At 45.1% G+C, this 24,506-nt stretch overlaps 3 protein-coding genes across 11 annotated transcripts in view; all 3 read right to left on the bottom strand.

Moving 5' to 3' along the window:
- Window positions 1-586: 586 nt before the first annotated feature.
- The window catches only part of LOC129823102 (LIM zinc-binding domain-containing Nebulette-like), a 99,809-nt gene continuing 75,889 nt past the window's right edge, over window positions 587-24,506 (bottom strand). For 2 of the 3 annotated variants that reach the window (XM_055881857.1, XM_055881858.1), the window contains exons 5-7: window positions 4,852-5,029; window positions 3,020-3,141; window positions 587-2,778 (exon numbers count right to left, since the gene is read on the bottom strand). In XM_055881857.1, the coding sequence (XP_055737832.1) occupies window positions 2,602-2,778; window positions 3,020-3,141; window positions 4,852-5,029 (477 nt within the window). In that variant the 3' untranslated portion in view covers window positions 587-2,601. Of the gene's footprint in view, window positions 2,779-3,019; window positions 3,142-4,099; window positions 4,193-4,851; window positions 5,030-24,506 lie in introns of all 3 variants that reach the window. The other variant, XM_055881859.1, reaches the window with a different exon arrangement.
- LOC129823104 (nebulette-like) lies at window positions 5,274-12,791 on the bottom strand. 7 transcript variants are annotated; one of them, XR_008754563.1, is made up of 6 exons: window positions 12,681-12,791; window positions 7,453-7,654; window positions 6,809-7,296; window positions 6,444-6,536; window positions 5,686-5,809; window positions 5,274-5,547 (listed from the first exon to the last, which is right to left on the bottom strand). XR_008754563.1 is itself a non-coding variant. In XM_055881861.1 (5 exons), exons 3-5 carry the CDS (start codon window positions 7,120-7,122, stop codon window positions 5,717-5,719), a joined length of 321 nt encoding a protein of 106 aa, XP_055737836.1. In that variant the 5' UTR covers window positions 7,123-7,296; window positions 7,453-7,654; window positions 12,681-12,791; the 3' UTR covers window positions 5,554-5,716. The 7 variants fall into 7 exon arrangements, 1 of the variants encoding a protein (XP_055737836.1); XR_008754565.1 differs by having other exon boundaries at window positions 6,444-7,080; window positions 7,190-7,296; XR_008754566.1 differs by having other exon boundaries at window positions 6,444-6,912; window positions 7,190-7,296.
- LOC129823103 (nebulette-like) overlaps window positions 12,959-24,506 on the bottom strand; it is a 46,814-nt gene continuing 35,266 nt past the window's right edge. The window contains exons 13-15 of the mRNA XM_055881860.1: window positions 19,888-19,992; window positions 14,771-14,866; window positions 12,959-13,414 (exon numbers count right to left, since the gene is read on the bottom strand). Coding sequence (XP_055737835.1) covers window positions 13,346-13,414; window positions 14,771-14,866; window positions 19,888-19,992 — 270 coding nt within the window. The 3' untranslated portion in view covers window positions 12,959-13,345. The remainder of the gene's footprint in view (window positions 13,415-14,770; window positions 14,867-19,887; window positions 19,993-24,506) is intronic.

Genomic DNA, 24,506 nt, shown 5'->3' with positions numbered 1-24,506 from the left:
CCAGAATTACCTGATACATAAGACATGATTCGTTCTGGATATTTTCATGTAAAATTTGTATGGATTTTTTTTAACCAAAATTGATTGAAACATTAGGTCAATATTGAAATGATTGCTGAGATGATCAAATGGGGCAGGTGAGTTGTGCTATATTTATGGAAAATAAACATGCACTATTTAATAATCTAAACAAGTAATGAAATCAGGTTGTGAATTTTTTGGATAATAAATCCTTACAACTTGGCCTATCATTGACATGATATCATCATAACTGTCATCTCTATTTTCTACAGTAGTAATGCATTTCCTACCTGTTGCTCCCACGTACATAAACGTATGGCCTAGAAATGATGATGCAATGTTGCTGGATGTCATTGTGATGCGTCAATTATGATGCATCATCAGTGCCTGCTGTGATCTTTGCACTTAGCTGTCAATATACTAGATATATAATAAGTCATGCTACAACCAACATTTATACACAATAACCTTAAACAAATGGTGGTATTGTTAAATGTAATACACTGACCATGTATAATCCTCTGTAGCTTGTCAAAGGTGTTTAAATGAACCAGGTACAAAATCATTGTCGACAAAGTGTTTTTATTTTTCTCGTGACACACTGCAATTAATGACCCCCAAAAAATGTAACAAATGGTTAACTGAGGAAAAAGTGACACCTCACTAAAACTCGGTGTTGGCGTACAAACTGAGTAAACATTTTTTAAAGAGACAGTTAAAAAAAACGGAACTACTAGAAGCAAAAACCTTTGGACAAAAAAGGCTTTATAAATTGTATCAGCAACACACCAAGCTTGATGTTTCTTGCTGTTCCGTTGTTGTCTCTTAAAGGCCAATAAATATTAGAATTTCACAACATTTTCATTTGTTACCACATTCAGTAATAAAATGTAATGTACAAAACCACAGTAAAGAGAGAATCCCCAGCTACCATGTACCCGGAAATGAAGTCCTTGAATGGTCACAATAGTGTGCATGGATTTTGCATGCCTTAAGATATTATAAACCATTTATAACATGCACAAAATACATGTATACTCTTAGAAGAAAAGGTGCTATCTAGAACCAATAAGGGTTCTTTGGCTGTCCCCATAGGAGAACCCTTTGAATAACCATTTTTGGTTCCAGGTAGAACCCTTTCCACAGAGGGTTCAACACAGAACCCCAAAGAGTTCTGCCTGAAACCAAAAAGGGTTCTACCTGGAACCAAAAAGGGTTCGAAGCCGAAGAACCCTTTTGGAGCCCTTTTTTCCAAGAGTGTTCTGTCATTAGTGTTTTTTTTACAGGCGCTTATGAATCAAAAGTGTTCACAATAGTTTAGAAATCTTAAGATTTACAATCCAACTTCATATATCATTCTGACTTGACACTGTTTACATGGCAATTTATGACAACCATGTTGCTAGTTAGCGCTAAGAGGACATAATCTAATTAAAGCCTGTGTGGTATTTGACACTCCACTGAACTCAAAGCAAGAGGTGAGATGGTATGACTCGATTATAGTTTGTATCAACTATATTTACTTGTGGAGCTGGTTTAAACCTTTATGTCATCAGACCGAAACAGAATGAAGCAGCGTGTTAATGATATAACATAAGCTAAACAGCTGACTGTCTGGCAATCGCTCAGGATTGTCCTGAAAAGTTCATTTCTCCTTCACTCCCTCTCCCCTAATTTGTACATGAAACAAGGTTAATATTGATGTCCAAATGCAAAATATAATAATTGAAATACAAAGGAGTACAAGAAGAAAGCGGGTCCCTCCCTATTCCGGTGCTGGAGGACTGGGTTGGGCGCTATTCAAGCAAACCCACTAACTGCTTTTCCAGGATAAGTCGAAAACATTATTGTTCTTGTGCTGCAAGAATGCACATTTGGAATCATGAAGTCAACACAACGTTTGTGTGAAACAATTAGAAACTGCTTAACGAATTCAAATGTGGTTTCTATTGTGGGAATCATGATGTTTTCGACTTCTCCCAGAAAGTGGTAAATGTATTCCATTGAATAGGTCATTTTTTGTCTGCTTTATGTTGTCTATTTGAGGGTTACAATTCTCTGATTGAATTATATATATATTTTTTCATTAACTGTTCACGTGGGACAAGCCACCAATGCTTTAAATTAAACCAAAAGTAAAATGTATTATTACATGATACATTTTTCCATTACCATTTTCAGCGGGTAATGTACAGTAGCTATGATAGTTTGGGTCTGTAGTCTAGACAGAGCAAACTGAACAACATCACCCAGTTCCTTTATCTCTGCTCATGTACAGTAGGCCTCCAGGACCAGGCTTCAAACAGAAACTTGGGGAGAGGACTCCACCAAACCATGGTAAGGCTAGCCCCTTGGGTGCATTTCAATAATCTAGAATGGCCTCCTTTCCTCATCTCCTCTCCTTCAACTGTACTGAAATGAAATTAAAAGAACTGGTGGAAGTCAATTTCCCAGTAGGCATCCAGTCCACCTTATCCCTTCCGCCTATCCAATCTTTTTGTTTTCACATCAGTGCTGATGGAGGAGAGGAGACAAGGGGAGAGGAAAGGAAATCACTTAAAGACTATTGAGATGCGGCCCTTAGTTGAAGCACTCCACGTAGTTGGCAGGGAGCATGCCTGATTTGCCGGTCCTCTGAACGGTGCCGTACATCCAGCCCTCATCGATGGGCTGAGCGTTGACGATGACATCCCCGTCGCGGAAGGACACCTCGTCGTGGTCTTGCGCTGCGTAGTCGTAGAGCGCCCGGTAAACTCTCTGAATGGGAGGTATGGCAACAATGTTAATCGTGTGTTTGTGTCTACAACGTTAGTTGTACAACATAAATATCAGGGCACACAAGTCATTGATTGTGTGAATTCCCGAAAACAATTGTAAACAAATATGAGTGACATTTTGGATAGTTTCCTAATTAAATTGGCCATGGCATACAAATACGATCCTGTATGAATTAACAAAGCCTACTGTAGAAGAATAGACTGCTTGCGTTGGAACTCACCATGGTGACAGATGGGGGGGACTGCTGAGACCTCACAGACGATATGCTGGTCTGGTGCATGTAGCCGTACCCCGGCTGTTGCGGCTGGGCACTCTGATGGTACGCCCCAGGTAGCACAGGAGCTGGTAGTCAAAGACAGACAGGAAGATACAAAGACATTCATGACAAACGTTTGAGACCTTTCATTTAGTGCTCAAACTGTTTTTGAGCAGAAATACCATCTCCTTTGAGTCTCACTGTGCATATTAGGTGATAGATAGAACATCAGAATGGAACCATGCCATCCCCAGTTGACCTGGACATGAATCAAAAGGTCACTGACTTAGGTATTTATGTGGGTAGAGAAGAGAACAGAGAGAGTTAGGGTTTAAACAGTTAAACACCACAACCATCTCCAAAACCCTTGGAGTCTTTCAAATATTGGGTTAGGGACTTCTGTATACAACATATTAGTGGGCTGTTGGTCAGGTGGTAGAGAGACGGGGGAGAGGTCAGGTGGTAGAGAGACGGGGGAGAGGTCAGGTGGTAGAGAGACGGGGGAGAGGTCAGGTGGTAGAGAGACGGGGGAGAGGTCAGATGGTAGAGAGACGGGGGAGAGGTCAGGTGGTAGAGAGACGGGGGAGAGAGTAAGGTACTGCTAGTAATGGATGAATGAATGAATTATGTCTTCTTCCGCCGTGTGTTTTGATTTTTCTGACAGAGCTTACTACCTCCGTCCTGGGACTGCAGTGAGGAGCTGCTGCTGCAAACAGGCAGGCTTTTGTCCCACAGGTCAGAGGCAGAGACCAGCGAGCTAACTGACTGGGCCTGCGAGAGCACCGACTGCTGAGACTGCTGCCGGGCGCTGCCACAAGAGGGCGAAAGAGACAGTAGGAAAAATAAGTCAGGAAAAATAAAAGTCAGGAAAATGACAGAGGCAATGGAAAGAACAAAGAGAACATGAGGATGAAATTCAACTGAACGTAGAAGAGATGAGTGGCGCACTCAGGTAGAGAAATAAAGGTCTAGTAGGAGGGTGACATACAGTTGTCTAGATAAGGTGTGAGGGGAGATGAAAACATCCCGTAAAGTTTGTAGCACCAGACAGTCTCTGAAAACTTTTAGACTCAACGTTATCCTGCACAAGGTCAAAGTCAAAGATGGAGCCTGGGTCCATCCACTGATCCTCAAGGTCTTTGACAGGGGAAAGGTCATTTAGAGAGAAAAGACAGCAGGGAAAACAGGAATAGAAAGGAAAGGAATACAGAAATACACAGCTGAAGTCATGTAGATTACATATGGAAAACACATACAGTTTCGGGCCAGGTGAGTAGAGTCCAACTTGGAACTTCTGCCTGCAGTGATAAACCTGTCACAATGGATATTTTCTGTTTCCACAAATGTAACTACATTTCCATTTTATATCAAATACAATATTTGGTAAATAGTTATTGTAAAGTGTCCATTTTAATTATCTGGGCATCAGCATAAAAAAATGAAAACAAATCAACTAGTATCAGTGGAGGCTGCTGAGGGGAGGACGGCTCATAATAATGGCTGGAACGGAGCATGGAAATCATGTGTTTGATACCATTCCATTAATTCTGCTCCAGCCATTACCACGAGCTCGTCCTCCCCAATTAAGGTACCACCAACCTCCTGTGGCTTGTATCCTGACTGACACTAAACAACCCATTATTGATAGACACTAGACAGCAATTTCATTGTAACTTTGTTTGAAGGACATCACAAATTCTTCAAAGATGAGATGAATGAATTATCACATTTCCTGTACTTTAAGGTCAAATCCTTTTTGAGGACAGGTGGTGCCCGCCATTTTGTGTGCCACTCACCTACGATGATGCCTCCAGGTCTCCTGTCCATCTCTACCACCTGTGGGTGTACTCCCTTGTAGGCTGCTTCGCTCATCATCAGGTTGTTCCGGTGGTGCATTCTCTCCATGTTTTGGTCCTCCATCACTGGGGTGCAGCCTCGGCCCCTCGTCCGCTCAAAGTCCTCGTGGTACTTTGCCTGCCCAAGCAAATATGGGTGGTACACTTTCAGCATCGCGATAACAACTCAGAGTTGTGTGTGGCAGCTTAATGAGAGGAACATTATTGATGTACATTTACACATTTGTGAAATCGTGTTACACCAGGTAAATCGGCTGTCAAGCACACACACATGGATTCTCCCACACACAACCTTTGTGCATGTTGGTCAGAGAGCAAAGGGTGTATTTTGGTCAGCATGCAAAAAAATGAATCACAAGAAACCATGTAAAAATCACTTTATTAGTAACGCACACACACAGACACGCTCACAGACACGCTCACAGACACAATACAGTACATTCATTATGGCTCCCTCAAAACAGCATGGCTGTTTCCTTGTTAACTCTTTAGACGTGTGGGTTAAAAGTGCAGCAGTCCCACATGCGGTGCGCTTCGGTCGTGTTAGATGTGGTTCTGGGACTCCCTGACACTACTCAGTCCGGGCGTGTCCAACTCGCCGCAGGACCGCCCCTTCATCCCGCGCTGGTACTTCACCTGCAACGCACAAAAGTAGGTCGGGTTGCATCTCAATATTCTAAAATAGCTTAAAAGTAATTGGTGGTCATACAGACTAGCACACTCCCACCTAGGCCATGTCCATTACATAGTGTACTACTTTTGGTCAGAGCTCACATATACTGTAGGTTGCCATTTCAGATGCAGCCTATGTGACTTGCTGAGCTGATGTTCTCCTGGTTCTGACGGACTCTGGGGTGACTCCCACACTGGTGGCCTGCAGCTGCTTTTTATGCTTTACCTGTGGACACACGATATTCACACAACATTCACAACTCAGAGTTTATCCGTCTCTGCAACCAGAAAACCAGTTTGCAACCAGAAATTGACATCATTATGACGTCCCATTCGAAATGTAGCTTGCTGGGTATCATTAGTGATTGGCATCTGGGTGAAAACAGTGTCCCTGTTCAGTCACCATGGCGCCAGAGATCCTGCCTGGGCTGCCAGGCTGGGCCCCCGTGTCCCTTCAGTCTGCTCCACTCCCTCAATGGGGGATTGTTCAGGAGGGTCCACTAATGGCTGTAATGACTTAGACTGGACCAGGGCCAGTGTGAAAGGCTGTCTGTGTCAGGCAGGACAGGACAGAGTTTCAGACCAAATTAGTGTACAAAAATCATTGTGGGCTTGTATCTTTGAGGAGTTTACATGGAATGGAGTGAATTAAAATGTTGAATTGTATAAGTAACAACCCAGGATTTGACTGAACGGTTGTTCAGTGTGTCTGCGGTTTGTGATTTTTAGTTAGCACCATTGAAGCTGTAGAAAATCCAAACAAACCCAGATGAAAAGGGACAGGCAGACACAACAAAGAGGCCTGTTTTCAACAAGCTCTTCCTGTGAGGTCAAAGGTCAGACAAGGTTTAACCTCTCACCAAGCTGATGTTCTCCTGGTTTCTGCGGACCATCTCCATGTCAACAGTTTCCATGACTACTGTCCCCCTCCCGACCCAGTCTCTGTATTTCACCTGGACATGGAACAGAGCCGTCAACACAATCTTACAGTGGCCCTGTTTACATGCTCATTGTACAAATGACACCATCACTCATCCTCATCATCTTGTTGATAGTTGAAGACCTTGTTACGATAAGAAAGTGAAGTACATTAATAGATTTAGGTACGGCCTTTTCTGCTAGAGGCTGAACAATACCCTCACAGCAACATACTGGAGTTCATCCAGCCCAACGACTACATGTACGGTAGGTACATGGTTGTGTAGAACAAAGGATCACATCTTACGTCACTGATTTTCTTTGTTCTCCCTTTGCGAAGATGATTTCCGGAGTGTCGGTGACAGAAGACATCAGGCTTTTCAGCAGCTTTGAGTCCCAAGTGTACTGACACTGGAGGTTTGGAGCAAAAGGGTAACTATGTTGACAGATAATACTGCATAAAAGTGTGTGTACTGTGTCCCTCACTGAGCTGATGTTTCTCTGGTTGTTCTTCACTCTCTCAATCTCAGGGGTGTCGAACCCATATGAACCCTTCGGCTTCTCATCCTTGTACTTCTTCTGCATAAAGTTGAGGGAGATTGACACACCATCCAAGCACATATCCCATTCTGTGGTGTAAAATAAAGTGCTATGCGTGGTGGGATGCTGTACTGAGAGTTATCCCTACCTGACTGTAGACATCTTTCAGGTAGGCGGCGTGCAGTAGTTCTGATGTGTCTCGGACACTGTTCAATATGAGTTCTCCCTCAGCAGGGCTGTCTGCTTGCAGGAGGCCTGGAACAGTCAAACACAGACTAACACGTACACTGACAGACTCAGGTCAGCTTGGCAACAACAGGACATCAAAAGGATCATGACAGAAATACTTGTTTTTGTTCCCTGTTGCAAAACGTTTTGCTACTGTGTGCCAAAGCTGAAGAACATACTCACATGCTGGTACTTTCTGCAGGTGTTGGAGTTGTAGGCAAACTCATGGAAAACAGAAAGGAAAACTCTGCACACTGCTGCTCATTCTCCCAGGTGATATTTATTTACAACAACGTTTCGACCCCTAGGTTTTCATCAGGCATCCATATCCCAGGTGGGGGTGGAAGGTCCTATATACAGGGGCAGTACTCAGTGACATCACTTCCTGAAACAGGAGGTAAAAAATATATAACATAGGGTCACAATATTAACATTCAATGTATCAAAATATATGATCATACACAAGGAATGTGATCAATATTTACAGTAATATACAGTTGAAGTCGGGGAAGTTTACATACACCTTAGCCAAATACATTTAAACTCAGTTTCACAATTCCTGACATTTAAACCTAGTAAAAATTCCCTGTCTTAGGTCAGTTAGGATCACCACTTTATTTAAAAAATGTCAAATGTCAGAATAATAGTAGAGAGAATGATTTATTTCAGCTTTTATTTCTGTCATCACATTCCCAGTGGGTCAGAAGTTTACATACACTCAATTAGTATTTGGTAGCATTGCCTTTAAATTGTTTAACTTGGGTCAAACGTTTCGGGTAGCCTTCCACAATAAGTTGGGTGAATTTTGGCCCATTCCTCCTGACAGAGTTGGTGTAACTGAGTCAGGTTTGTAGGCCTCCTTGCTCGCACACGCTTTTTCAGTTCCTCCCACAAATGTTCTATAGGATTGAGGTCAGGGCTTTGTGATGGCCACACCAATACCTTGACTTTGTTGTCCTTAAGCCATTTTGCCACAACTTTGGAAGTATGCTTGGGGTCATTGTCCATTTGGAAGAGCCATTTGCAACCAAGCTTTAACTTCCTGACTGATGTCTTGAGATGTTGCTTCAATATATCCACACAATTTTCTTTCCTCGTGATGCCATCTATTTTGTGAAGTGCACCAGTCCCTCCTGCAGCAAAGCACCCCCACAACATGATGCTGCCACACCCGTGCATCACGGTTGGGATGGCGTTCTTCGGCTTGCAACCCTCCCCCTTTTTCCTTCAAACATAACAATGGTCATTATGGCCAAACAGTTCTATTTTTCAGACCAGAGGACATTTTTCCAAAAAGTACGATCTTTGTCCCCATGTGCAACTACAAACCATAGTCTGGCTTTTTTATGGCGGTTTGGAGCAGTGGCTTCTTCCTTGCTGAGCGGCCTTTCAGGTTATGTCGATATAGGACTCGTTTTACTGTGGATATACAGTGGGGAGAACAAGTATTTGACACACTGCCGATTTTGCAGGTTTTCCTACTTACAAAGCATGTAGAGGTCTGTAATTTTTATCATAGGTACACTTCAACTGTGAGAGACAGAATCTAAAACAAAAATCCAGAAAATCACATTGTATGATTTTTAAGTAATTCCTTTGCATTTTATTGCATGACATAAGTATTTGAACACCTACCAACCAGTAAGAATTCCGGCTCTCACAGACCTGTTAGTTTTTCTTTAAGAAGCCCTCCTGTTCTCCACTCATTACCTGTATTAACTGCACCTGTTTGAACTCGTTACCTGCATAAAAGACACCTGTCCACACACTCAAACAGACTCCAACCTCTCCACAATGGCCAAGACCAGAGAGCTGTGTAAGGACATCAGGGATAGAATTGTAGACCTGCACAAGGCTGGGATGGGCTACAGGACAATAGGCAAGCAGCTTGGTGAGAAGGCAACAACTGTTGGCGCAATTATTAGAAAATGGAAGAAGTTCAAGATGACGGTCAATCACCCTCGGTCTGGGGCTCCATGCAAGATCTCACCTCGTGGGGCATCAATGATCATGAGGAAGGTGATGGATCAGCCCAGAACTACACGGTAGGACCTGGTCAATGACCTGAAGAGAGCTGGGACCACAGTCTCAAAGAAAACCATTAGTAACACACTACGCCGTCATGGATTAAAATCCTGCAGTTCACGCAAGGTCCCCCTGCTCAAGCCAGCGCATGTCCAGGCCCATCTGAAGTTTTCCAATGACCAACTGGATGATCCAAAGGAGGAAGGGGAGAAGGTCATGTGGTCTGATGAGACAAAAATAGAGCTTTTTGGTCTAAACTCCACTCGCCGTGTTTGGAGGAAGAAGAAGGATGAGTACAACCCCAAGAACATCATCCCAGCCGTGAAGCATGGAGGTGGAAACATCATTCTTTGGGGATGCTTTTCTGCAAAGAGGACAGGGCGACTGCATCGTATTGAGGGGAGGATGGATGGGGCCATGTATCGCGAGATCTTGGCCAACAACCTCCTTCCCTCAGTAAGAGCATTGAAGATGGGTCGTGGCTGGGTCTTCCAGCATGACAACGACCCAAAACACAGTCAGGGCAACTAAGGAGTGGCTCCGTAAGAAGCATCTTAAGGTCCTGGAGTGGCCTAGCCAGTCTCCAGACCTGAACCCAATAGAAAATCTTTGGAGGGAGCTGAAAGTCCGTATTGCCCAGCGACAGCCCCGAAACCTGAAGGATCTGGAGAAGGTCTGTATGGAGCAGTGGGCCAAAATCCCTGCTGCAGTGTGTGCAAACCTGGTCAAGAATTACAGGAAATGTATGATCTCTGTAATTGCAAACAAAGGTTTCTGTATCAAATATTAAGTTCTGATTTATCAAATACTTATGTCATGCAATAAAATGCAAATGAATTACTTAAAAATCATACAATGATATTTTCTGGATTTTTGTTTTAGATTCCGTCTCTCACAGTTGAAGTGTACCTATGATAAAAATTACAGACCTCTACATGCTTTGTAAGTAGGAATACCTGCAAAATCGGCAGTGTATCAAATACTTGTTCTCCCCACTGTAGATACTTTTGTACCCAGTTTCCTCCAGCATCTTCACAAGGTCCTTTGCTGTTGTTCTGGGATTGATTTGCACTTTTTGCACCAAAGTACGTTCATCTCTAGGAGACAGAACGCGTCTCCTTCCTGAGCGGTATGACGGCTGCGTGGTCCCATGGTGTTTATACTTGCGTACTATTGTTTGTGCAGATGAACGTGGTACCTTCAGGCGTTTGGAAATTGCTCCCAAGGATGAACCAGACTTGTGGAGGTCCACAATTTTTTTTCTGAGGTCTTGGCTGATTTTTTTTTGATTTTCTCATGATGTCAAGCAAAGAGTCACTGAGTTGAAACGTAGGCCTTGAAATACATCCACATGTACACATCCAATTGACACAAATGATGTCAATTAGCCTATCAGAAGCTTCTAAAGCCATGAAATCGTTTCCCAAGCTGTTTAAAAGCACAGTCAACTTAGTGTAAGTAAACTTCTGACCCACTGGAATTGTGATACAATGAATAATAAGTGAAATAATCTGTCTGTAAACAATTGTTCTAAAAATTACTTGTGTCATGCACAAAGTAGATGTCCTAACCGACTTGCCAAAACTATAGTTTGTTAACAAGACATTTGTGGAGTGGTTGAAAAACGAGTTTAAATGACTCCAACCTAAGTGTATGTAAACGACCGACTTCAACTGTATATACATACACATGCAATATTTAATTAGGATAAAAAACAACAATCATTTGGACATTTTGAAACTATAAAAACGGTTTCAAGTCAAACTCCTTGTTAAGGCCAAGAGGAGACAGTGTGTTCAGCCTGTGGACCCAAGAAGATTCCCTTTGAAGAAGTTTCCTCTCAATGTCCCCTCCCCTGCGTGACATCTTGACCATTTATATTCCAATGTATCTCAGAGAACTAATAGAATGTCTAGCTTATACAAAATGAACAAAAACTGCATGCTACTGTGTGCCCTAATGAACTTGACCAAGGTCTCAAATGAAGGCATCGACAGAACATAGACAGGCACGTTATAGTCTCTAAAATTAATGTTTAATGAGGCGGTTTCATGAGAGAGAGATGCAGACAAGCGAAGCTTGGGCCCATCTATAAGTGATGAGGGAGGGCCATACGTAGTCTGTGAGCGTTGCTGTTGTGTAATGGAGCCCTGAGGCTGAACGGGTCCTGACAGCCCATCTGCTGCCTGTTATTTTGCCTGATTATAATGACTCTGGGCTGATTAGTATTAGTGTAAAACAGAGTGGGTGTTCTCAGATGATTTTGTTTTTCTCACAAAACAGATGTGATTCTTTAGCGGTGTGTCACATTTAAAGTACTGAGAACTTAAAATATGACAAATGTGTCTGGTTCCATTTCAGCCTCTACCCCTTTGGTGTCTCCTGTCTACATTAACTAAAGGTTTTGAATAGTAAGCAATATGATGATGGCTCTACCTAGCCTCTAGTAAGATTAAGTGGCGCTTCCACTATAATGCTTTTACCTGTGCAGTCCTCTGTGCAGAACCAAGTTATTGGGGCAAGTGAGCTGGGCCTACCTGGTATTGGTTGAAACCTGCCTGGCTGGTTAACTAGCGGTTTGGGTTTGGTCCTACCTGACTGGTTAACTAGCGGTATGGATTTGGTCCTACCTGGCTGGTTAACTAGCGGTAAGAGTTGGGCCCTACCTGGCTGGTTAACTAGCGGTATGGGTTTGGTCCTACCTGGCTGGTTAACTAGCGGTATGGATTTGGTCCTACCTGGCTGGTTAACTAGCGGTATGGATTTGGTCCTACCTGGCTGGTTAACTAGCGGTAAGAGTTGGGCCCTACCTGGCTGGTTAACTAGCGGTATGGGTTTGGTCCTACCTGGCTGGTTAACTAGCGGTAAGAGTTGGGCCCTACCTGGCTGGTTAACTAGCGGTAAGAGTTGGGCCCTACCTGGCTGGTTAACTAGCGGTATGGGTTTGGTCCTACCTGGCTGGTTAACTAGCGGTAAGAGTTGGGCCCTACCTGGCTGGTTAACTAGCGGTATGGGTTTGGTTCTACCTGGCTGGTTAACTAGCGGTATGGGTTTGTTCCTACCTGGCTGGTTAACTAGCGGTATGGGTTTGTTCCTACCTGGCTGGTTAACTAGCGGTATGGGTTTGTTCCTACCTGGCTGGTTAACTAGCGGTATGGGTTTGTTCCTACCTGGCTGGTTAACTAGCGGTAAGAGTTGGGCCCTACCTGGCTGGTTAACTAGCGGTATGGGTTTGTTCCTACCTGGCTGGTTAACTAGCGGTATGGGTTTGTTCCTACCTGGCTGGTTAACTAGTGGTATGGGTTTGGTCCTACCTGGCTGGTTAACTAGCGGTATGGGTTTGTTCCTACCTGGCTGGTTAACTAGTGGTATGGGTTGGGCCCTACCTGGCTGGTTAACTCAGTGGCCTTCTTGGCCCTCTGCCTCTCCAGCACGTCACCACTGATCTCCATGCCTTTACCCATGATGTCATTCTTCAGGTCCTTGCGGTACTCTTTCTAGAGGGACAGATTCAACAATGCTTAATTCTCACATAATGCAATGATGGAGTGATATTGTGCATCACAAATGTGTGTGCGTGTGTGTGTGTTTAAATCTCAGAGGATCAAAAAGCTGCTGTTGTTGAGAAAGACTATAGAAGGAGACTACCTCATTGAGGATGTGGCGTATTTAGCCCGTATGAGGCCTGGTGTGTCCTCCAATCACAGACCTGAGAGCCCCCTCCCCTTCACCTCCAGTCCATCCCTCCTGTACTCCGTCTGTAGGCAGCAAACATAGAAATATCATTACTAGAATGGACATTCCCAATCAAGTCTATGTTTTTCTTTTCTAAATGAATGGATGTGTAGATGGTGCAAATCAGATGGAAATATGGACTCAGACCATAGACTTAAGACCACATTTGATGTATAGAAACATCTGAAAAAAGTAGATTTTTAGGTGAATTATTCCTTTAAAATCTCATGAAGGGCTGTGTTGGCACTATGTGTGCCCCTAGGGCTACGTTAGCACAGATCTCACGTTGCTGGCCCTGGCGGGCAGTCAGTTGGGGTCAGGTCAGGTCAATGTCTACTAAGGCCTTGCCCCAGATGTGGTCATCATACTCCTTCCTGTACTCTTTCTGAGGTCAGAGGGAAGAAGGAGGCCCACCATCACTCTTCTGTCATTACCATTACCAACCACAGACAAACAGACATACAAGCACAGATACACCCACACAGATACGCAGATATACACACACGCACGCACACACATACGCAGGCACACACATACGCAGGCACACACATACGCAGGCAGAGATTTCAGCATGTTGCATCTTTACTGTAAAGATAACCCTGACCTCTAACCATGACCTCTGTCTACCTAACATGGGGGTTGAAGTTGCCATGGCACTGTGAAGTAGCATAGGCACAGATCTCTGTAAATATTGGACATATTGTTAAGTAGTGTTTTTTATTTTCTTTGTATTTTATGAGCCTCCTTGGACACTGTAACACACTGTGCACAAACTCCATCTCGGCCTTGCCTTTGTTCCTCTCATACTCCTCCTTGTATTTCACCATTAAACCACAACCCAGACAGAAACATCGACAATAGACAACATGTGAGTTATAATATATGTACCTTACAGTACAGTGAGTGCATACATTTTTTACGTCTACACTGTGCATTCGGAAAGTATTCAAACATATTCAGATGAAAGGAGCAAAGTACAACACGATCCTTGATGAAAACCTGCTACAGAGCGCTCAGGACCTCAGACTGGGGCGAAGGTTCACCTTCCAAAAGAACAACGACCCAAAGCACACAGCCAAGACATTGCAGGAGTGGCCTTGAGTGGCCCAGCCAGAGCCTGGAATCCGATCTAACATCAAGAAAGACCTGAAAATAGCTGTGCAGCGATGCTCCCCATCCAACCTGACAGAGCTTGAGATGATCTGCAGAGAAGAATGGAAGAAACTCCCAAAATACAGGTGTGCCAAGCTTGTAGCGTCATACCCAAGACGACTCGAGGCTGTAATCGCTGCCAAAGGTGCTTCAAGAATGTACGGAGTCTGAATACTTATGCAAATGTTGATATTTCAGATTTTTTGGGGGAATACATTTGCAAAAATGTTTAAAAATCCGATTTTGCTCTGTCATTATGGGGAATTGTGTGTAGATTGATGAATTTTTTTTTAATCAATTTTAGAATAAGGCTGTAACGTAACAAAATGTGGAAAAAGTCAAGGGGTCTGAATACTTTCCAAATGTACTGTATGTGATCTCTGCAGGGAGGTGAACCCACAACCTTGCTGCTACAGCCACGCTTATACCAACAGAGACATATAGGATCATTATCTTTTAAAAAACATCCAGTGTTTTTTAGCGGGTACTGGAAATCAAAGAAAGCACTGCTCCCATGTGGTTTATTGAGATGTTTTGACCGTAAACTCCATGGATCACAGTGTCTGGAGTATTCTTTTACAATACTGACCTGGCTGTGCAGTACCGCATTCTCTTGCTGTTCTGTTGTGTCCAGTGCTATATAGTAGTGTCCGTTACACCGCTCGTACTTCTTCTTGTACTTTACCTGAATAGACAGAGAGCACAGGTGTGTCACACTGTGATCTGTTTCACCTGTCTTTGTGATTGTCTCCACCCCCCTCCAGGTGTCGCCCATCTTCCCCATTATCCCCTGTGTAGTTATACCTGTGTTCTCTGTTTGTCTGTTGCCAGTTCGTCTTGTTTGTTAAGTCAACCAGTGTTTTTCGTCTCAGCTCCTGCTTCTCCCCAGTCTCTCCTTTTCTCGCCCTCCTGATCTTGACCCTTGCCTGTCCTGTCTCTGAGCCCGCCTGCCTGACCACTCTGCCTGCCCCTGACCACTCTGCCTGCCCCTGCCCCTGCCTGCCGTCCTGTACCTTTCCCCCACCTCTGGATTACCGACCTCTGCCTGACCCGACCCTGAGCCTGCCTGCCTATTCATCGCCATTTACCCATTGTTGTTGTCTTAGCTGTTTACCTGTTGTTGTCTTACCCATTGTTGTCTTAGCTCTCCCAATCAACACCTGTGATTGCTTTATGCCTCTCTCTAATGTCAATATGCCTTGTATACTGTTGATTAGGGTAGCTCTCATTGTTTTATTTTACTGCGGAGCCTCTAGTCCCGCTCAACATGCCTCAGATAGCTCCTTTGTCCAACCCCCCACACATGCGGTGACCTCACCTAGCTTAACTGGCGCCTCCAGAGATGCAACCTCTCTCATCGTCACTCAATATCTAGGTTTACCTCCACTGTACTCACACCCTACCATACCCTTGTTTGTACATTATGTCCTGAATCTATCCTACCACGCCCAGAAATCTTCTCCTTTTATTCTCTGTTCCCAACGCACTAGACGACCAGTTCTTATAGCCTTTAGCCGTACCCTCATTCTACTCCTTCTCTGTTCCCCTGGTGATGTAGAGGTTAACCCAGGCCCTGTGTGTCCCCAGGCGCTCTCATTTGTTGACTTCTGTAACCGTAAAAGCCTTGGGATCATGCATGTTAACATCAGAAGCCTACTCCCTAACTTTACTTTATTCACTGCTTTAGCACACTCCGCCAACCCTGATGTCCTAGCTGTGTCTGAAGGCCACCAAAACCTCTGACATTTCCATCCCCAACTACAACATTTTCCGTCCAGATAGAATTTCTAAAGGGTGCGGAGTTGCAATCTATCGTAGAGATAGCCTGCAGAGTTCTGTCATACTATCCAGGTCTATGCCCAAACAGTTCGAGCTTCTACTTTTAAAAATCCATCTCTCCAGAAATAAGTCTCTCACTGTTGCCGCTTGTTATAGACCCCCCTCAGCTCCCAGCTGTGCACTGGACACCATATGTGAATTGATTGCCCCCCCATCTATCGTCAGAGTTCGTACTGTTAGGTGACCTAAACTGGGATATGCTTAACACCCCAGCCGTCCTACAATCTAAGATAGATGCCGTCAATCTCACACAAATTATCAAGGAACCTACCAGGTACAACCCCAAATCCGTAAACATGAGCACCCTCATAGATATCATCCTGACCAACTTTCCCTCTAAATACACCTCTGCTGTTTTCAACCAGGATCTCAGAGATCACTGCCTCATTGCCTGCGTCCGTTATGGGTCCGCGGTCAAACAACCACCCCTCATCACTGTAAAACGCTCCCTAAAACACTTCCTGGAGCAGGCCTTTCTAATCGACCTGGCCCGGGTATTCTGGAAGGATATTGACCTCATTCCGTCAGTAGAGGATGCCTGGTTGTTCTTTAAAAGTGCTTTCTTCACCATCTTAAATAAAAATGTAGAACTAAGAACAGATATACCACTTGGATCACTCCAGACTTGACTGCCCTTGACCAGCACAAAAACATCCTGTGGTGTACTGCAGTAGCAACGAATAGTCCCCGAGATATGCAACTTTTCAGGGAAGTCAGGAACCAATATACACAGTCAGTTAGGATAGCAAAGGCTAGCTTTTTCAAACAGAAATTTGCATCCTGCAGCACTAATTACAAAAAGTTTTGGGACACTGTAAAGTCCATGGAGAATAAGAGCACCTCCTCCCAGCTGCCCACGGCACTGAGGCTAGGAAACACTGTCACCACCGAGAAATCTACGAGAATCGAGAATTTCAATAAGCATTTCTCTACTGCTGGCCATGATTTCCATCTAGCTACCCCAACCCCGCCAACAGCACTGCACCCCCCGCAGCAACTGGCCAAAGCACTTCTCCTTTAACCAAATCCAGACAGCTGATGTTCTGAAAGGATCAGGATCCCTACAAATCAGCTGGGCTAGACAATCTGGACCCTCACTTCCTAAAATTATCCGCCGCCATTGTTGCAACCCCTATTACTAGTCTGTTCAACCTCTCTTTCGTATCGTCTAAGATTCCTAAAGATTGGAAAGCGGCCGCGGTCATCCCCCTCTTCAAAGGGGGAGACACTCTAGACCCAAACTGTTACAGACCTATATCCATCCTGCACTGCCTTTCTAAAGTCTTCAAAAGCCAAGTTAACAAACAGATCACCAACCATTTCGAATCCCACCGTACCTTCTCTGCTATGCAATCCGTTTTCCGAGCTAGTCACGGGTGCACCTCAGCCACGCTCAAGGTCCTAAACGATATCATAACCGCCATCGATAAAAGACAGTACTGTGCAGCCATCTTCCTCGACCTGGCCAAGGATTTAGACTCTGTCAATCACCGTATTCTTATCGGCAGACTCAACAGCCTTGGTTTCTTTAATGACTGCCTCGCCTGGTTCACCAACTACTTCTCAGATAGAGTTCAGTGTGTCAAATTGGAGGGCCCGTTGTCCGTACCTCTGGCAGTCTCTATGGGAGTGCCACAGGGTTCAATACTTGGGCCGATTCTTTTCTCTGTATGATGTCACTCTTGCTATGGGTGATTATTTGATCCACCTCTACGCAGATGACACCATTCTGTATACATCTGGCCCTTCGTTGGACACTGTGTTAAACAAACCTACAAACGAGCTTCAATGTCATACAACACTCCTTCCGTGGCCTCCAACTGCTCTTAAATGCTAGTAAAACTAAGTGCATGCTCTTCAACCGATCGCTGCCCGCACCCGCCCGCCCGAATAGAATCACTACTCTGGACGGTTCTGACTTAGAATATGTGGACAACTATAAATACCTAGGTGTCTGGCTAGACTGTAAACTCTTCTTCCAGACTCATATTAAGCATCTCCAATCCAAAATTAAATCTAGAATCGGCTTCCTATTTCGCAAAACAAAGCCTTCTTCACTCATGCTGCCAAACATACCCTCGTAAAACTGACTATCCTACCGATCCTTGACTTCGGCAATGTCAATTACAAAATAGCTTCCAATACTCTACTCAGCAAAATGGATGCAGTCTATCACAGTGCCATCCGTTTTGTCACCAAAGCCCCATATACTACCCACCACTGCGACCTGTATGCTCTCATTGGCTGGTCCTCGCTACATAATAGTCGCCAAACCCACTGGCTCCAGGTCATCTATAAGTCTTTGCTAGGGAAAGCTCCGTCTTATCTCAGCTCACTGGTCACCATAGCAACACCCACCCGTAGCACGCGCTCCAGCAGGTATATTACACTGGTCATCCCCAAAGCTAACACCTACTTTGGCCGCCTTTCCTTCCAGTTCTCTGCTGCCATTGACTGGAACGAATTGCAAAAATCACTGAAGTTGGAGACTTCTATGTCCCTCATTAACTTTAAGCATCAGCTGTCAGAGCAGCTTACCGATCGCTGCAGCTGTACACAGCCCATCTGTAAATATCAGTATTTCTACTTGCACATCCTCATCTGCACATCTATCACTCCAGTGTTAATTGCTAAATTGTAATTAATTCACCACTATGGCCTATTTATTGCCTTACCTCCTTACTTCATTTGCACACACTGTACACAGATTTTTCTATTGTGTTATTGACTGTATGTTTGTTTATCCCATGTGTAATTCTGTGTTGTTGTTTTTGTCGCACTGCTTTGCTTTATCTTGGCCGGGTCGCCGTTATAAATGAGAACTTGTTCTCAACTGGCCTACCTGGTTAAAGGTGAAATAAGTAACATTAAAAAAGTGGTGAGGGTGGTGCGGTAGAGAGGGTGGTGCGGTCTGCCCAACGCATCGCCGGGTGCAAACTACCTGTCTTCAAGGACACCTACAGCATCCGATGTCACAGGAAGGCCAAAAGGATCATCAAGGACAACAACCAGCTGAGCCACTGCTTGTTCACCCCGCTATCATCCAGAAGGCGAAGTCAGTACAGGTGCATCAAAGCTGGGACAGAGAGACTGAAAAACAGCTTCTATCTCAAGGCCATCAGACTGTTAAATAGCCAACAGTAGCACCTAAGAGGCTGCTGCCCTATATACACAGACTTTAAATCACTGGCCACTTTAATAATGTTTACATATTTTGCATTTGTCACGACTTCTACTGAAGTCGAAGCCTCTCCTTGTTCGGGCGGTGCTCGGCGGTCGACGTCACCGGGCTGCTAGCCATCATTGATCCATTTTCCATTGGTTGTGTCTCATCTTCCTACACACCTGGTTTCAATCCCACTCATTACCTGTTGTGTATTTAACCCTTTGTTTCCCCTCATGTCTTTGTCAGAGATTGTTTGATGTTCAGTTTCGTGTTGGTTGTATTGGTGCGCGACGGGTCCTCGTACCCGCTTTGTTTTATTGTTATTATAGTTTTGGAGTTATGTTTTATTTATTGTTATTAAACAACTCCATTACCTTAAGTTTGATTCTCCTGCGCCTGACTTCCCTGCCACCTATACACACGACTCTGACAGCATTACTCATCTCATATGTATATACTGTATCCTATACTATTCTACTGTATCTTATGCCGCTCCGACATCGCTCGTCCAAATATTTATATTATTCTTAATTCCATTCCTTTACTTTGGATTTGTGTGTATTGTTGTGAAATTAGATATTACTGCACTGTTGGAGCTAGAAACACAAGCATTTTGCAACAACCACAGTAACATCATTTAAATACGTGTATGTGACCAATACAATTTGATTGATTTGAAACAGAGAAGAGGTAAACATTACGTTGCTCTGCAGCTTGGTAGCGTGTAGCATGTACTCCAGGTGCAGAAGGATGGGCAGGTCCATGGATCCCTCAATCACCTGGTTCTGATTGGTCTTAGACTTCACCTACAGACAACCAATAAACCCAGAAAGAAACCTCTGATAAATGAGTGTTGTCCTTCACATGTGGTGGGTGCAAGAAAAGGAGGAGGAAGCAAGGTGAGGATTCTATGAGACAAAAAATACGCCATTTACCTCACTCATCCCACAGTGGTACAACACGTTTGGGGTCGACTCCCGTTTCAATTCATGTCAATTAAAAATGGACCATTGTTGTTACTGTGGATATCTTCAACTCAATAAGTTCAATGTCAATTCACCTCCTGAATTGACTGAACAAAAATTTGGAATTGACCCCAACACTGGTGAATACACTGGCGATTTGTTCTCAAGTCCTAAGACGTCTGACGTGCTTCTCATCCAAAAGGACCCCGCATCCACTCTTTCTAGTTTACACCAAACCCTCAATTTGCCTTTAAAAGGTTCCCATGGTAACTGCTAACACAGCAGCCTGAATTTTAGCTAAGTGCACGTTGAGAGAAATAAAACAGAGGAAGCTCAATGGAACAAACCCCAGAGACAGGAGAGGAGCTGAGGGGGTGTAGCATTTACAGGTTGTTTTGTAGGGACATTCTAGGAGGGTGCACTGTAATACCCCACTACTGAGCCAAGCAGAGCTGAGCTGTACTGCGTTGGCTATGGCCACTTTCAGCGGCCAAAACGTTGTTGAACGCTGCAGATAGAAAGGCCACAAATAGAATGATGTGATTCCTTATTCTACATGATTGTTCTACATAGCATACTTCTATCTCAACACATCCTGCCACCTGCTGAACCCATCCACCATAATGGGGAACTGTGTTAGAAAGGACAATGTGGGGAACAAATCGGAGCCAGCACATTACAGTTTGGATCGGTGCGATAGTGTGAAAAGGGTATAAGTGCACGTGACTGGGGTGGGGAGGGACAGGGCACGTTGGGGTATGTGTGGGGAGGGACACGTTGGAGACCCACCTGGCTGGAGAGGGGAGGGTGTTAGCCTGTGTGTGTTAGAAGGACACATTCGCTAGTGGTTGTACTGGGGATTCTGACCCTTAAATTCCCTCTCAAATTTCTACTTGTACTGCAGCTGATATGTGTTATGAGTGTGCGTGTGAGAGAGAGAGAGAGAGAGCGCAAGAGTGTGTAAGAGAGACATAGATAGAGATATGTGAGTACGCACAGGGTCAGCAGAAATGATTAGATAGACACCCACATAAGGTAATCAAAGTCAAGGCCATTCCTTCTTCCCCTGCCTCACCTTTCCCCTCAGCAACCCTCACCCCCCCCCCCCCCCCACCCGCCACACCTCCCTCTTCAGCTCTCTCTCCAGCAGTCATGACACAGCAGTTCTGTTGTGCTGAACCAGGGTACTCAGCAGGTCTGTGGTGCTGAACCAGGGTACTCAGCAGGTCTGTTGTGCTGAACCAGGGTACTCAGCAGGTCTGTGGTGCTGAACTAGGAGATTCAGCAGGTCTGTGGTGCTGAACCAGGGGACTCGGCAGGTCTGTGGTGCTGAACTAGGAGATTCAGCAGGTCTGTGGTGCTGAACCAGGGGACTCAGCAGGTCTGTGGTGCTGAACTAGGAGATTCAGCAGGTCTGTGGTGCTGAACCAGGGGACTCGGCAGGTCTGTGGTGCTGAACTAGGAGATTCAGCAGGTCTGTGGTGCTGAACCAGGGGACTCAGCAGGTCTGTGGTGCTGAACCAGGGGACTCAGCAGGTCGGTGGTGCTGAACCAGGGGACTCGGCAGGTCTGTGGTGCTGAACCAGGGGACTCAGCAGGTCTGTGGTGCTGAACCAGGGGACTCAGCAGGTCGGTGGTGCTGAACCAGGGGACTCGGCAGGTCTGTGGTGCTGAACTAGGAGACTCAGCAGGTCGGTGGTGCTGAACCAGGGGACTCAGCAGGTCGGTGGTGCTGAACCAGGGGACTCAGCAGGTCTGTGATTCTTCCCTTGTCTCCTTTCCTCATCCTCAAACTGTAAGCCGCGGCCCGCTAACGTTAGCTGTCTAGAGCACACCGGACTGTTAGCTTAAGAGGCCCGTCGGACAAATTCTTCGGCCACTATACCTATTTTGCCAATTGGCCTGGTTTACCACACAGAGCTCTGCTGATCCGTCTGTCGACATATTCAGCACGAGGGGGCCACAACAGACTTTTTTCCGCCGCGACGTCCTTCTAAGGCCCTTCTGCTATCTGCTAGCCCCGGCCCTCTAGCTGCCTAAAGCCACTCACTGGACTCCCATGATTACTCAGCTACGCATGCCTCTCCCTAACGTCAATATGCCTTGTCCATTGCTGTTTTGGTTAGTATTTATTGCCTTATTTCACTGTAGAGCCTCTAGCCCTGCTCAATACGCCTTGGTGAACACTTTAATTCCACCTCCAACACATTCGGTGACATCACCTGGTTTAAATGATATTCCTAGAGACAATATCTCTTTCATCGTCACTCTATGCACAGGTTTACCCCCACTGTATTCACATCCTACCATACCTTTGTCTGTACATTATGCCTTAAATCTATTCTACCGCGCCCAGAAATCTGTTCCTTTTACTCTCCGTTCTGAACATACTATGCGGCCAGTTCTTTTAGCCTTTAGCCGTACCCTTATCCTACTCCTCCTCTGTTCCTCTGGTGATGTGGAGGTTAATCCAGGCCCTGCAGTGTCTAGCTCCACTCCCATTCCCCAGGCGCTATCATTTGTTGACTTCTGTAACTGTAAAAGCCTTGGTTTCATGCATGTTAACATTAGAAGCCTCCTCCCTAAGTTTGTTTATTTCACTGCCCTAGCATACTCTGCCAACCCGGATGTCCTAGCCGTGTCCGAATCCTGGCTCAGGAAGACCACCAAAAACCCTGAAATTTCCATCCTTAACTATAACATTTCCCGACAAGATAGAACTGCCAAAGGGTGAGAGTTAGCCTGCAGAGTTCTGTCTTAATATCCAGGTCTGTACCCAAACAATTCGAGCTTCTACTTTTAAAAATCCACCTTTCCAGAAACAAGTCTCTCACCGTTGCCTTCCCATTACCCCAACCCCGGTCAACAGCCCTGCACTCCCCACAGCAACTTGCCCAAGCCTCCCCGATTTCTCCTTCACCCAAAACCAGATAGCTGATGTTCTGAAAGAGCTGCAGAATCTGGACCCCTACAAATCAGCTGGGCTAGACAATCTGGACCCTCACTTCCTAAAATTATCCGCCGCCATTGTTGCAGCCCCTATTACTAGCCTGTTCAACCTCTCTTTTGTATCGTCTGAGATTCCCAAAGATTGGAAAGCTGCAGCGGTCATCCCCCTCTTCAAAGGGGGAGACACTCTAGACCCAAACTGCTACAGACCTATATCTATCCTACCCTGCCTTTCTAAGGTCTTTGAAAGCCAAGTTAACAAACAGATTACCAACCATTTCTAATCCCACCGTACCTTCTCCGCTATGCAATCTGGTTTCAGAGCTGGTCATGGGTGTACCTCAGCCACGCTCAAGGTCCTAAATGATATCATAACCGCAATCGATAAGAGACATTACTGTGCAGACTTATTCATCGACCTGGCCAAGGCTTGCGACTCTGTCAATCACCGTATTCTTATCGGCAGACTCAACAGCCTTAGTTTCTTTAATGACTGCCTCGCCTGGTTCACCAACTACTTCTCAGATAGAGTTCAGTGTGTCAAATCGGAGGGCCTGTTGTCCGGACCTCTGGCAGTCTCTATGGGGGTGCCACAGGGTTTTCTAGGGCCGACTCTCTTCTCTGTATACATCAATGATGTCGCTCTTGCTGCTCGTGATTCTCTGAATTCACCTCTACGCAGACGACACCATTCTGTTGTACTTCTGGCCCTTCGTTGGACATTGTGTTAACTAACCTCCAGACGAGCTTCAATGCCATACACCTCTCCTTCCGTGGCCTCCAACTGCTCTTAAATGCTAGTAAAACTAAATGCATGCTCTTCAACCGATCACTGCCCGCACCTGCCAGCCCGTCCAGCATCATTACTCTGGACGGCTCTAACTTAGAATATGTGGATCACTACAAATACCTAGGTGTCTGGTTAGACTGTAAACTCTCCTTCCAGACTCACATTAAGCATCTCCAATCCAAAATTAAATCTAGAATCGGCTTCCTATTTCGTAATAAAGCATCCTTCACTCATGCTGCCAAACATACCCTCGTAAAACTGACCATCCTACCGATCCTCAACTTCGGCAATGTCATTTATAAAATAGCCTCCAACACTCTACTCAGCAAAGTGGATGTAGTCTATCACAGTGCCATCTGTTTCATCACCGAAGCCCCATATCCTACCCACCACTGCGACCTGTACACTCTCGTTGGCTGGCCCACGCTTCACTCTCGTCGACAAACTAACTGGCTCCAGGTCATCTACAAGTCTTTGCTAGGTAAAGCCCTGCCTTATCTCAGCTCACTGGTCACCATAGCAGCACCCACTCGTAGCACGCGCTCCAGCAGGTATATCTCACTGGTCACCCCCAAAGCCAATTCATCCTTTGACCGCCTTTCCTTCCAGTTCTCTG

Source organism: Salvelinus fontinalis, chromosome 25 (genome assembly GCF_029448725.1).
Source record: "Salvelinus fontinalis isolate EN_2023a chromosome 25, ASM2944872v1, whole genome shotgun sequence".
Classification (NCBI taxonomy): domain Eukaryota; kingdom Metazoa; phylum Chordata; class Actinopteri; order Salmoniformes; family Salmonidae; genus Salvelinus; species Salvelinus fontinalis.
This window is presented reverse-complemented; position numbering and strand designations above follow the sequence as displayed.

Bases quoted from the DNA above. Each gene is read 5' to 3' on its own strand.
- LOC129823104 (XM_055881861.1), bottom strand. From the start codon at position 7,122: ATGTGCTTGGATGGTGTGTCAATCTCCCTCAACTTTATGCAGAAGAAG. The intron at 6,537-6,987 runs GTGAGGGACACA...TTCCATGTCCAG, and splicing joins ACCAGAGAAACATCAGCTCA to GTGAAATACAGAGACTGGGT. The intron at 5,810-6,443 runs GTGAGAGGTTAA...GTGTGTCCACAG, and splicing joins ACCAGGAGAACATCAGCTTG to GTAAAGCATAAAAAGCAGCT.